This window comes from Marmota flaviventris, chromosome 10, assembly GCF_047511675.1.
Source record: "Marmota flaviventris isolate mMarFla1 chromosome 10, mMarFla1.hap1, whole genome shotgun sequence".
NCBI lineage: Eukaryota > Metazoa > Chordata > Mammalia > Rodentia > Sciuridae > Marmota > Marmota flaviventris.
This window is the reverse complement of record NC_092507.1, coordinates 55,911,928-55,924,548: the sequence shown is the minus strand read 5'-3', so window position 1 is coordinate 55,924,548 and position 12,621 is coordinate 55,911,928. Positions and strand designations below refer to the sequence as shown.

The window sequence follows — 12,621 nt, the reverse complement described above, 5'->3', positions numbered from 1 at the left end:
CTACCAGTGAGCTACACACCCAGGCCCAGAGTAATCATGAATTAAAAAAAAAAAAATCAGACGAATTGCAATAGAAAAATATCCTACTATGCATTTAACTCTGCTCCTCAGAACTGTCAAAAATCATCATAAAACAAGGAAAACCTGAGAAATGGTCATAGTCAAAAGAGAAGCCTAAAAAGACATGACAACTAAATGTAATAGGTTGGGATCCCGGGACAGAAAAGGGACATTAGGCAAAAATTCAGGAAATGTGAATAAACCATGGACTTTAGTTAATTTAAAAAAAAAATAAAATCTAAGAAAAAAAGATAACCAGCACATGTACTATATGTACTGGGCACTATTGTGTCTTCCATAAGTTAACACTGTTTGTCCTCATAATCCTATGAAGTAATACCTTTTATTATTAGGATAAAAGGGACTTGAGTATATTTAAAAACTAAGAGGAAGAATCTGAGAGTGAGAAGTCAAAGCCACGATTTGGAGAGGGGAGGACTCATCATACAGGTCCTAAAGGAGTAGTCTCAGGTTTCCCTTTGCATCAAGTTCACCTGAGGGGTATTAAGATGCAGACCCCCATGTCCTCCTTCCAGATCCTGATTTAGAAGATGTGGCTGGTTATGTTTAACAAGTATCACAAGTGATTTCAATCCAGGTGATCCTAGTACCACAGGCTGAAAAACAATCCAGGACTCCAGACGATGGTGTTAGCTTTGGACGGAGGGAGGAAAGAAATGAAGCAGGAGGATGTATGTGGTGAGTTACATCTGATGGTGTCATTTCTGTATGAATGAGAGGTGATACCTCTATTAGCAAGGAGCTATTTATAGCAGCAGGGTACTAGGAAAAAGCAGACAGGTTGGGAACAGAGGTGGAAAGAATGGAAAATATGCTTTAACAGAATAAAGGAGGGGGTTCTTAAGCTACCCTGATCCCAGAAATTGAATATTGTGAAGAATATACTTACCTCTTTGTGAAGGACAGGAAAGACAACGGCCATTATTTTTCTACACAGCTTAAAACGAAGGATTAGGAAGAACCTGATGGGAAATGGAAAGAAAACAGACTCCCAAAATTAAAATTGTGAAGGTTCAACGTGACTCAGAAGTGTCCATGAGAAAGCAGTCCAGTGTGCAATGCTCAAGGTTAGACCTCCTGGCCTTTGTTAGCTTCTCTATGTCCAGTCTTCGCTGTAAAACAGAGATGGCAATAATCTCTACCTCATGGGAGCATAATAAAATCTAAACAGTTAACATATGTAAAATTATAAGAGCAACGCTTGGCTTATGGCCAACATGCCAGGAAACATTAGCCCATTCATATTCCATAAGCAAACCCTGCTTGAATATTGTGCTCTAACCTTCCTGAAGTGCTTTCACACACATAACTCAAATTTCAAACACAGACACTTTTATCCCCATTTTACAGAAAAAAGAAAGAATGTACAAGGAAATTTCTTTCAAGGCCTTACCATTAGTAAGTGACCAGACAGAAACTGGAGACTAGTTCCCCAAATGCCAGCTACATTTTCTGGGTGTTTAATACGTGCCAGGTATTGACAATGAAGATGTTTTCTTAATACATCAGCACTTGCCAAGTATAATGCCTATTAGCAGTCAAGGCAATTGCTGGTGTTAACGGTCAAACTGTGAAAAGCTGGTGGAACCAGACCTGTATTGGAAGCCACGCTCTCCTTCAGCGACTTCCACACTCCAGATGAAATGAATGTGAGTTTCCCTGCACCATTATGGATGTCTCAAAGCGCTGCACACTGGCACTTGCTACACTTACTACAATCTATGAGGGAATCAGAGATAAATGAATCTCAGTGCTACCCAAGAAAGGCTCACAGCTTTGTGGGAAAAATAATGACACACATAGTTGCAATGCAGGGTGAAAAGGCACAGTGGGAGCGCAGGAGGATTTATTCCTGCTGCAGGTGCTATTTTGGAGGTCAGCCTTGTAGAATAGCAGCACAGATGTGTGTGGATGAAAGGTTGGGGACAAAGAAGGGAAGAGGCGGCAGGAATGGCATGAACTAAGGTGGAGAAGAAGACACCGGAAACTTCCAGAAATATCCAACTACTAAACAAGTATGTGCAGAGGTTTATGGAAGGTAAGATTGGAAAGGGATGGTGGAATCAATTTGTGGGAAGCTGGGATTAGGAAACTAAAGAGTTGGAACTTTAATTCAGTAGGTAGTGGGGAACCATCAAAGTTGGGTTGGTTTTGTTTTTTTTAAAGTGCTCTTAAAATTAAACTTTTTTTAAAAAAATTTAAGATCATTGAAAATGCACACTTGTAGAATTAATACAAAGAGACCCCTGGTAACTTCTACTCAGTATCCCTCATGTTAATATCTTAAAAAACTACAGTCAATATCACAATCAGGATGTCAACATTTATCTACTGATCTTATTCAGATTTCCCCAGTTTTACCTTTACTCATTTGTGAATGTATTTACTACTATGGAATTTTACCATAAATAAAGGCTTGTGTATATACAACTACAGCCAAAATACACAACAGTTTTATCATCATAAGAATCTTTCATGTTATGCTTTTACAAAGATATGCACCTCATCCCATGCCCCCATCCTCACCCCTCAGCCTTGGCAACTACTAGTGTATCTATCATTTCTATGATTTTGTCATTTCAAAAATGTAACATAAGCAAAATCTATAGTAAATTATATTTGGGGGGGAGGGACTGGGGATTGAACCCAGGGATGCTTTGCCACAGAACTACATCCCCAGCACTTTTTATTTTATGAGTTAGGGTCTTGCTAAGTCGCTGAGGGTATCACTAAATTGCTGTGACTGGCTTTACACTCATGATCCTTTTGCCTAAGTCTCCTGAGACACTGGAATTACAGGTGTGTACCACCATGCCAGGCTGTAGTATATAATAATTTATTATGGCTTTTTACACATAATTCTCTTTTAAGATTTTCTAAGTTGTTTCATAAATATTTTTCCCTGAGTAGACTTTTAAAATATTAATAAACCATGGTTTGTTTTACCATTCACTCATAAAAGGATGACTGAATTGTTTTCAGTATTAGACTACTATGAATTAAACTGCTAAAAATATTTGTACACAAATTCACACTAAAAATTGTATTTTTGTATAACGTAATATATAATGTAATGTGTAATGTGCAAAAAAATTGCATGTGATTTCTGTGTGAATATAAGTCTTTACTCTTTTGGGTTAAATAAGAGTGTAATTCCTGGATTGTATATTTAGCATGTTTAGTTTTATCATACAGTGTTTTTCTATAGTGGCTCTTTTTACTTTCCCTAGAAATGTATAGGTGATTCAAATTCTCCAAATTTTTTTTACCAGCTTTGATGTTATCACTTTTTTTTTATTTTAGCCATTTTGATGGGGTGTAGCAAATATCTGTGGGTGTGTGTGTTTAGTAATTTAGAATTCACTTTTGTAAAAACATGTTGACAAATATTAAATGTTATATTTGCATTTTGAACATTTTAACATATGTAAAACACAAAAGAACCAGTATTAATACTGGCACAAACTTAGATATTGACAATTATATATTTTATAGAAAGGAACTTTCAAAGTTTTATCAATGCTTACAACATATACTATTATTTCTTACCAAAATCTTCATGAAACTTAAAAGGCTGGCATTAAACAATAGTTATTTCTTTTCTTGACTATTCTAAAACATGCTAGTTTGGTTTAATCTTCAAACTTTCAGGACGTGAAAGATACACAAAATAGAGTATTTTGGTCATAGCAATGGGGAAAAAACTTGATTTAGACAGTATACAATGTCAAGCTTTATCCTGTTTCTTTTTTCTTTTTTAAGCAGCCCAACGATGGGGGCAGGATTGTTAGTACAATACAGAAAATATAGGGAGTACAAAATGGCACTTAACATTAATGTCACTAATTATCTCATTAGGGTAGTAACTAAGAATATCATTAATTTTTGCATTATTTGCTTTTCTTTAAAACGTAAATAAAAGCCATTTCCTTGAACTTGAGGTATACACAATACACAATCTTAAGCAAATTATTTTTTTTGCGAGTAACATCATATTTTAAAATATTGGAAACTATCTGTGCTGAATTGTATTTTGACTTATAGAAAAAGGCAAGAACAATCAACAGGAAGGGTTGAACTATAATAAAGCTCTTAAAAGTTCAAAACATCTGCTTCCCCCTTTGTACTTACCACAGGCTCTACAAGGTCCTAGAGGACTCACTACGGGGAAAAATGTCAATCACAGCTTTAACAATGTACTTTGGAAGAAACTAAGGAGGAAACAAATTGGAAGGTGAGACTTCATCTTTGTTTTCAAATAAGTGGCCTGAATTTTTCTTCTTATAGAAAAAAAAATTAAAGCACCTTATAAATGTATCTAAACCATTAATTTTTGCAGCTTTCAGGTTTAGTCCAGCTCTTTGTTTATGCAAAATCTATGAGAAGCCATCATAAAAATCATCTAATCTTAAATAGTGACATCATCCATTCAAGTCCTTGGCATAATCCCTCACCATTAAGAGCAGAGCATGCCTGGATTTGCCACTGGTCAATAGAAGTTATCTTCAAAATCTGGCAGATTATGGCTAGTCATACATCTTGTTTGTAATCAAAAAAATCAGCAATCAGGCTTTCCGTAGTCCTCATGCCCTAACATATTGTACAGTTGTCTAGTCATAGAATTCTTTTCCTGGGTGTGTACTTTCCTTGTTAATGTGTTTCAGGAAGAAGGAAGAGATTCTTGGCCACCAATATCCCACGTTAGGAAATATGCATTATTTAATCACGATCTCTTCTACTTATTTCCTATTGTAGAGGCTGCATATACAATTTCGTTCATAGAAAATTGATAAAGGATGGTAGTTTTCTTTGCAATATCCAACCGAGCAGTGATAACTTTGTGCTCCTAAATGTTTGCACCATCTGCATCCTGGTAAAGAGAATTTCCATTCTCGGGCGGCAAACCCCCTTCAGCCCTCCGGGGTCGCCTGGCTTCTCTTGGCTCAGGCTGAGAGGAAGAGGGACGTGCTGGAGCCTCCAAGCTTCTGCCTCTGCGGTTTCTGCAGCCCCTATGTTGGCGGTCGGCCACCTTCCAGGAAACCGGAGGGAAACTCGGGATCCTGCCATTGCCGCGCGACCACCACCCCACCGGTTACACCGCTCACTGCGGCACACGACAACCCACCTCTGCCACCCACGCGCGGCCGCGCGCGGCAATTCCACTACCGTCCTCTGCACCTGCAGCGGAGACGCAGCCCCCAGTGGCTGCCGCACGCGGCGCTCCCACCCCCACCCCCCATCCTTGCCGCCGCCGCTGCAGCTGCCGCGCGCGTAACCGCCTCCGCCTTGCCCCGCAGCTGCTGTGCCTGCCGCCCTGCCGCCCAGTCGCCCTGCTGCAGCCGCTGCCTGTAGCACTTGCCTAACTCGGAAAAGGCCTCCACGTTGTCTGTGATGATCCTCGCGGGCCACCATCCACTCCTAGCTCCGTGGCTGTGGTAGAGGCAACCGCGCAGAAGGGTCTCGTGTTTATAAGTCACATTTCTGCAGTGGTTAATGATGTTGAAAAGCTTCTGATACCGTTTTCTGTCATCTATCTATCTTCAGTGAAATACCTAGTTGGATTTTTTTTTTTTAATTTTTGAGTTTTAAGAGTTCTTTATTCACTCGAGATACCGGTCCTGTGCCAAATGTATGGCTTGGAAATATTTTTTTTCCTAGTATATACCTTTCCTTTCCGGTATTTTTACAGTGTTTTATATAGCAAAAGTTTTTAATTTGGGGAAATCTAATTTATTTAAAAATATTTGGAACATGCCACTGGTTTTAAAACTAAAAAAATTCTGTCCAGCCTTAGTTCCAAAAGATTTTCTGTTTCTTCTTTTCCCTAACAGTTGTGAGCATTACACGTTGCATTTGAATCCATTATTCACTTCAAATTAATTAATTTTTGCATAAGAGACTATGTTTAGTGTTTAGGGTGGTTATGACCTAGCGTTTAGGGTGTTTTGTTTCATTGATTAGGTTTTGTATGGTTCTTTCTTTTCGTTTGTTTGTCTATGGGTGTCCAATTTCTCCAGCACCACTTGCTTATAGTTCCTTGCTTCCTGCATTGAATTGCCTTTCAACCTTGGTGGAAAAAATAGACATATTTGAATGGACCAATTCTTTAAGGGTCTTCTGTGTTATTGACCTGTGAATCCCTCCACCAATATTACTGTTGTGATTATTAACACAGTGTAAGCTTTAGTGTCACATACCGTGATAGTTCCTACATCTTTTTTCCAAGGTATTTTAATCATTCTAGGCACTGAACCTTACCACGTAAATTTTAGAAAAAGCTCATCTATCTATAAAGGACCCACAGAGAATTTGGACAAGAATTGCATTAAACCTATAGATGAATTTAGAATCGACATCTTTACTAAATTGAGTCTTTTAAATCAAGAACGCATTGTCTTTCCATGCAGTTCTTTGATTTCATTAGTATTTTTTTAATTTATAAATCCTTTATGGAAGGGACCATGTGAAAAGGAATTTAACTGGCCTCAAATCTGATGCATAATTATTCCAGACCCCTCCCCCATGATAGAGACCCCTCAACACCGGAAAGCTGACAGAAGCTGACTGACGCCTCGCTGTGAACTATGGGATGAGCCATTCAGGTGTAGGGGACGCTGCGGAGACTCTCGGCTCAGTTAGCCCCTCACATTCCTGTTTCCACCCCCCAGCACGGTATGCCAAATGGACCCTCCCAGCCTATGCCCCTCTGGCTTTAGTACAAAGCTCCGTCCGAATCCAACAGTTGTTCCAGTGTTTTCCTGGAGCCACCAGGACCACTGGTTCTCCGGGGCTTCTCTGAGCACCCAACTGATTGCTGCATCCGCCTCCTTGAGGAGCAAATTTGCCTCTAGCTTGCTTGGTCGGAACCTTGGGGGAGAGGTAAAGTATTTTCCGCCTTTTTCCTTTTTTTTTTTTTTTTTTTTTTTTTTTGGCAGGGCTTTTGCTGGGGGACTCGGAGGTAAAGTGTTTCGGGCAAACCAGCCTGGGTTGTTGCTGGGTAGTAATCAGTTGGCGAGTTGTCCCGGGAGTGGGCACAATCCGTAGATGTCCTTTGTAATGATTGGGAATGTACCAAACTGGGCTTTCAGACCTCTGCGAGCTCCCAAGGTCTCGGTCGACCCCTTTCAGCCCTCCTACCGACCGTACCCTGGATGGCGCATCTCGACTGTACTGATTGGTGTCACTCATATTTGGCAATCAGAAACTAGCAATTTTTAAAACAGAAGAAAGGTTTGATAAATAAGTATGCTCGCGCGTATACCAAAGACTTAACAAGTGTTCATTGTTACAGACTCTAGTTCCGTGCTCGGGAAATGAGAGTGGCGTAGTGTAGTGGGAGAGAAAATTAAAATGGGTGTGAGAGAGTGTGGCCGGCCACCAGAAAAGTAAGGCGTCATGCATTTTCTCTGACCCGTGAGTACAGCGCACTGAGGTCTACCTGACCGCGCGGTGTGCGCGCCTCTCCAGGTACCTCGCTGGACTCTGCGCACTTCACTTTGCAGTGGTCTGAATGTTAGCGGTCACCTGCATATTTCACGGCTGTCTCAGCTCCGCCTACAGTCGAGGAATTGAGGTTTGGGTGTTTCTCCAAAAGCTACGGTAAGGATTAAGTAAAACAATTTAAGGAGAAAACAAAAGCTAGATCTTTGTACTTTAGGTGCAAAATAGGTCCTCTATATATTCCTTGCAGGTTCGACAGCCCACACCAACCCAAGTCCCCGTTTATAATGTGTTTGTTTGCCCCCAAAACAGGACTGGGAATTTTCTTCCTGCAGTGAGCACTTCTGAGTGCAAAACAGCACAGAGTGAACCTTCCCCAGGGTCCCAGTGGAGCAGCTGATTAGACTTTCTGACACTCATATCTATCTCTCTCTCTCTCTCTCTCCCCCCCCCCCCCGCTTCCCCCCACTCTCTCTTCCCCACCCTCCCCTGCCCCTTCCTAGGCTTCTCCCACCAGCGGCTAAATTGCAACAATGGGCAATTCCTGCTTTGGCTTCAAGGAACGTGTGCTGCAGCGCCTGCAGCTTCTGCCTGCCCTGCTGATAATTCGCATCTTTCTGCCACACCGAAAGGTCAAAGATTTCCGTGTGGTGGTAGTCGGCTCCGCTGGAGTGGGCAAGAGCACCTTGGTACAGAGGTGGGTGCGCGGCACCTTTCGCGATTCATATTTGCCGACGATTGAAGATACCTATCGCCAGCTAGTGGGCGGCCAGCGCCGCATGGGCGTGCTGCAAATCACCGATGCCACCGGCGGCCAGCGCTATCCTGGTCTGAAGCGCATGGCCATTGCCAGGGGCCATGCCTTTATCTTGGTCTACTCAGTCACCAGGAAGGAAACCCTCGAGGAGTTGAAGCCCTTCTATGAGCTGATCCGCGAGATCAAAGGAAGCAACCTGCATAAGTTCCCTATTGTGCTGGTGGGCAACAGAAATGATGAAAGCCCCAGAGAGCTGGCCCTGGCGGATGGTGCTGCCTGCGCGCAGGAGTGGAATTGCGCCTTCATGGAGACCTCGGCCAAGGAAGACATCAACGTCCAAGAGCTGTTCCGCATGCTTCTGTACCACAACAACAAGCCCACTACCTGCCTGGAGAAGAAATCCCGAATGACCCGGGCCATCGAGAAGATGCTTGACAAGTACATGGTCATGTGAGCCCCGACCTCCGCAGCCCAACCTTCTTATCCTGTAGTGTGCAGAAAACATGGACTAATCCCAGTATAATGTGTCCCATGTGCATCATTGATTTCTGTGCTGTGACCTGGACTGTAACAACTAGACATCAATAAATGTACACAAGTTGATAACTTTTATTTTTCCCAGGCAAGAGAATTCAATTATGAAAGCATTGGTACTTGAGCAGGAGGAGGGAAAAATAAAAAAAAGCACCACGCATTAAAAATAAGACTGTAACTGTTGTAACTGTTATTGTGTATTATTTGTAAACATTTCAAGTCCCGTAAATGCCTAATCATATCTTTCCATTGTGTATATAATCATTAAGAAATGTGTTTTGCAACAAAAGCCTTGGCAAATTGCTGTGAGTCTGGATATACTGAACATGAAAAAAAAATGAATATTCTGTAGTTGATCATTGAGACTGGGAACAGAGAAAATTGTAAAAGTGAAACTTGCTCCTCAAAGATGTGCTGATTGTCATTTACAAATGTTCAGATAAACTACATAGCAATTTTAAAAGTGTGCAAAAATTCCTTGACTTAATAAAGCTTTTCGTGTATGCAACTGGCTGTAAGAATTTCTTTCTCAACAGAAAAGTGATCATTGCATTAAAATTTAAACCACATCTGTTAAAGGTTTCTAATAAGAACTTCACACATGAATGCCTCTGCCCTCTTGAATTAGCTACTGGGAGAGGGAGGGGTTGAAGGGGGTCCCTGCAGGGCAAAGCTTTTTTGTATCCAAAACCTTCCCTGGACTGATACCCAGAACATCTTGAAGAAGATTCTCACTATGTTGCTGTCTCAGAGGAAGCAGATGCAAAGCAAACCTCAGTGTGCTGTTGCCTCAAAAGTCTTTGCTCAGGAAATATTGACTATAGAGAATGGGGAGGAAGATGGGGGTTGGAGGGAGGAATGGGCGGGATTTGAAAATTTTCTGCAGAAGAGAGCTTTAGGAATAATTACATTGGGATAAAATTTTGGGAGGGAATACATAAATACACGTATCTTTGGTAAGCTTTTTTTTTTTTCCAGTGTGGGGGAGGTGAAAGAGATGCTCTTTATCTTGTGAATTTTTTTCACACTATTATTGAACTAATAGCTATTGAACAATTTCTGAATAGAAACACACAATTCTCTATAATGGGAAGCAGCACACTGTTGGGAAGGACTCATAAACATCTATTTCATAGTAGTATACACAGAGTGACAGTTTTGAGCTTAGAAAATTTGTTTAGTGACTTGTTTTCAAATAATCAATTGTTTAAGGTTTTCCCCATTCACTTTCTTAGCAATTATTCTCAACTACTAGAAATTACCTAAGTGACTCTACCTCATTGGTTTTTATGAACTCTATAAAAAAAAATTCTTACCTAAAGCCCTTAATATAGTAACTCCATTTCTAAAATAAAATACTCAAATTGGCTATTTTCCAGAATTTTCCTTGAAAACTATTGCATTCGTTGTTGCCCTTTATAGATGAACAAAGGGATTACTAAGGATTTGAGTGGCAAATACTAACCTTTGAAAAGGACACATTTTTTAATATTACAGATAATGCTTAATAAAAATAAGAATAAAAATTTTAAGATGCCAAATATTAACAGTCAACATGCCAATGTTTCTATACTCTAGAAAACATTGCTGTAATCTTTCTCCATGTTCTACACTATATTCTTTAATCCTCACGACCCCATGAGGTGGGTACTGTTAATGCCTGTTTTGCAGTTGGGGACACTGATAAATGTCAAAGAACTAGCAAGCAACAGAGCTAGGAATTGAAGCCAAGTGTTCTGCTGTAAGAGTCAGTGTTCTTGCCCACTGTAGTGTCCATTCATCCCTCAGTATTAACAGGGGATTGGTTCCAGGATCCCAACACACACCCCACAGGTGCTAAAATTCATGGGTGCTCAAGTCTCATATGTAAATAGCATAGTATTTGCACATCACCTACATACATCTTCCTATAAGCTTTAAATTGTCTCTAGATTACTTGTAATATCTAATACAATGTAAATGCTGGGTAAGTAGTTGTTATACTGTACCATGGAGGAATACTGGCAAGAAAAGAAGTATTCATGTTCAGCGAAGTTTTGATTTTTCTCCATCCTATGCAGCATGCACAGTGGATCCTGTAGAAGTCACAAACCATAGGTTGCTGGGAGGGAGTACTTCCCAAGATGATTAGTCAAAGGATGAATTAGCTCACTTCTCATTTGTATTGTACAAGGGGGGTGATCAAGCTTCCTCAGACCTTCTCTAGAATATTATATGGGAGACCAATAGACAAATCAACAATTCAACATGGTTAGGGTGTTTTAGAAACAGGAACGATAAGCACTTTACACAAGGAGTTGGAAAAGTTTTCTCCAAAGAGATGATATAACCTAAATCATTAGGTCTAGTACTGGCTTAAACAGGGTGCTGTTGGTGAGGAAAAGAAAGGGCAATGTTTCCGGCAGACAACAGTGAACAAAGTCCTGACGAAATGTGTGAGCCTGAGAGATAATGGCATGTTATCAGAAATGGATGAAGCAAATTGCAGAAGATGAGCCTGAACAGAGTTTAGCATTCATCCTTTAGAGGTAATGGGAAATGACCAAAGAATTGAGACAGACCTGATTATATCTGTATTTAAAAAAAAAAAAAAAAAACACCACCACCACTCTGGGACCTCTGTGGAAAGGGTCCTGAAGAAAGTCAGGTAGGCAAATTAGATAACTGTCAGAATGTTCCAGGAATGAGATTTGAGTAAATGCTCTAATCACTGCCAGAGGACATGGAGACAAAGGGACAAATTTGATAACTATTTAGCAAGTAGAATGGCTGGGGCTTCATCAAGTGTTGGAATTTGGAAGAAAGGGAGAAAATAAAATGACTGCTATGTTTCTAAATGGGATTCCTGGGTGAGTCATAGGGTCATTAACAAAGACCAGAAGTGCAGAAAAAAAGAGAGAATTTGGGTGAATATCTACTTGCACATGCCCCTATGAACAGTAAGTTACATTTTTGATAACATAATTATAAGGTGCTTATAGGATGGGCAGATAAAGGTTTCCAGTAGGAACTGGACAGGGATTAGGGACTGGAGAATGAATTGTGAGTTATTATTAGCATACAGCTGATGGCAAGGCTGGAGAGAGAGAGAAGAGGGGGCAAGATCAAAGAATTTAGGAGAAAAATCCTAAGGAGCAGAAGTATTCAGAAAACTACTAACAAAGAGGAAACTGTGAAGGACACTGTGAAGTGATCAAAAGATAGGAGGAGACATGATGCACAGTAGTCAATGCTGAGAAAGAGAATTTAAGAAAAAAGTGTATGTAAAAGACAATTCAAAGAATATGAAGAACAAGTGGGCATTAGAAAGTGTAGCTCAGATTTAGCAGTTTAGAGAGACTTCTGGTTCCAGGCAGGACACCATTCCTCCCATGCACTCTCATAACTAAAAGAATCCTGGATATAATACAACAAATAAGCAAAGAAAAATACTTAAAGGTAGAAAAAAGTAGACTGCCTGGAAGCCTTCACTGTAGGAAACAGGAGGACAGTGACTTCTGAGTTTCCTTGTTGTCCTTCACACATCCTGGACAAGACACTATAAACATCCCCAGGCCAAAACCACAAACAGGCACAGACAAAAAATAAAAGACAAGAAAAAGCACATTTCCCTAAACCAAAGGACCCAGAAAAGAGTGGTTTAACAATAGGACACCTTCTTAGCAATATCTGTCTATTCCAGATAAACACCAATGGCAAAGCCCCTCTGCTTCTCCACACTTCCCAGAGTCTTCCACCCTGCCCTTCCCTGCCCCATGGAAGCAGGAGAAATGGCTTTGATTTCCCCTTCTGGTATTGTTAGGAGCAGG

General features: G+C 40.6%; 1 protein-coding gene across 1 annotated transcript; it reads left to right on the top strand.

Annotated features, from left to right (window-relative positions):
- Positions 1-8,054: 8,054 nt before the first annotated feature.
- On the top strand, positions 8,055-8,732 carry Diras3 (DIRAS family GTPase 3). The gene has a single exon (XM_027949470.1). It carries the CDS (start codon positions 8,055-8,057, stop codon positions 8,730-8,732), a length of 678 nt encoding a protein of 225 aa, XP_027805271.1.
- Positions 8,733-12,621: the final 3,889 nt, after the last annotated feature.

Excerpts from the sequence above, each read along its gene's own strand:
- Diras3 (XM_027949470.1), top strand. The coding sequence starts at position 8,055 with ATGGGCAATTCCTGCTTTGGCTTCAAGGAACGTGTGCTGCAGCGCCTG.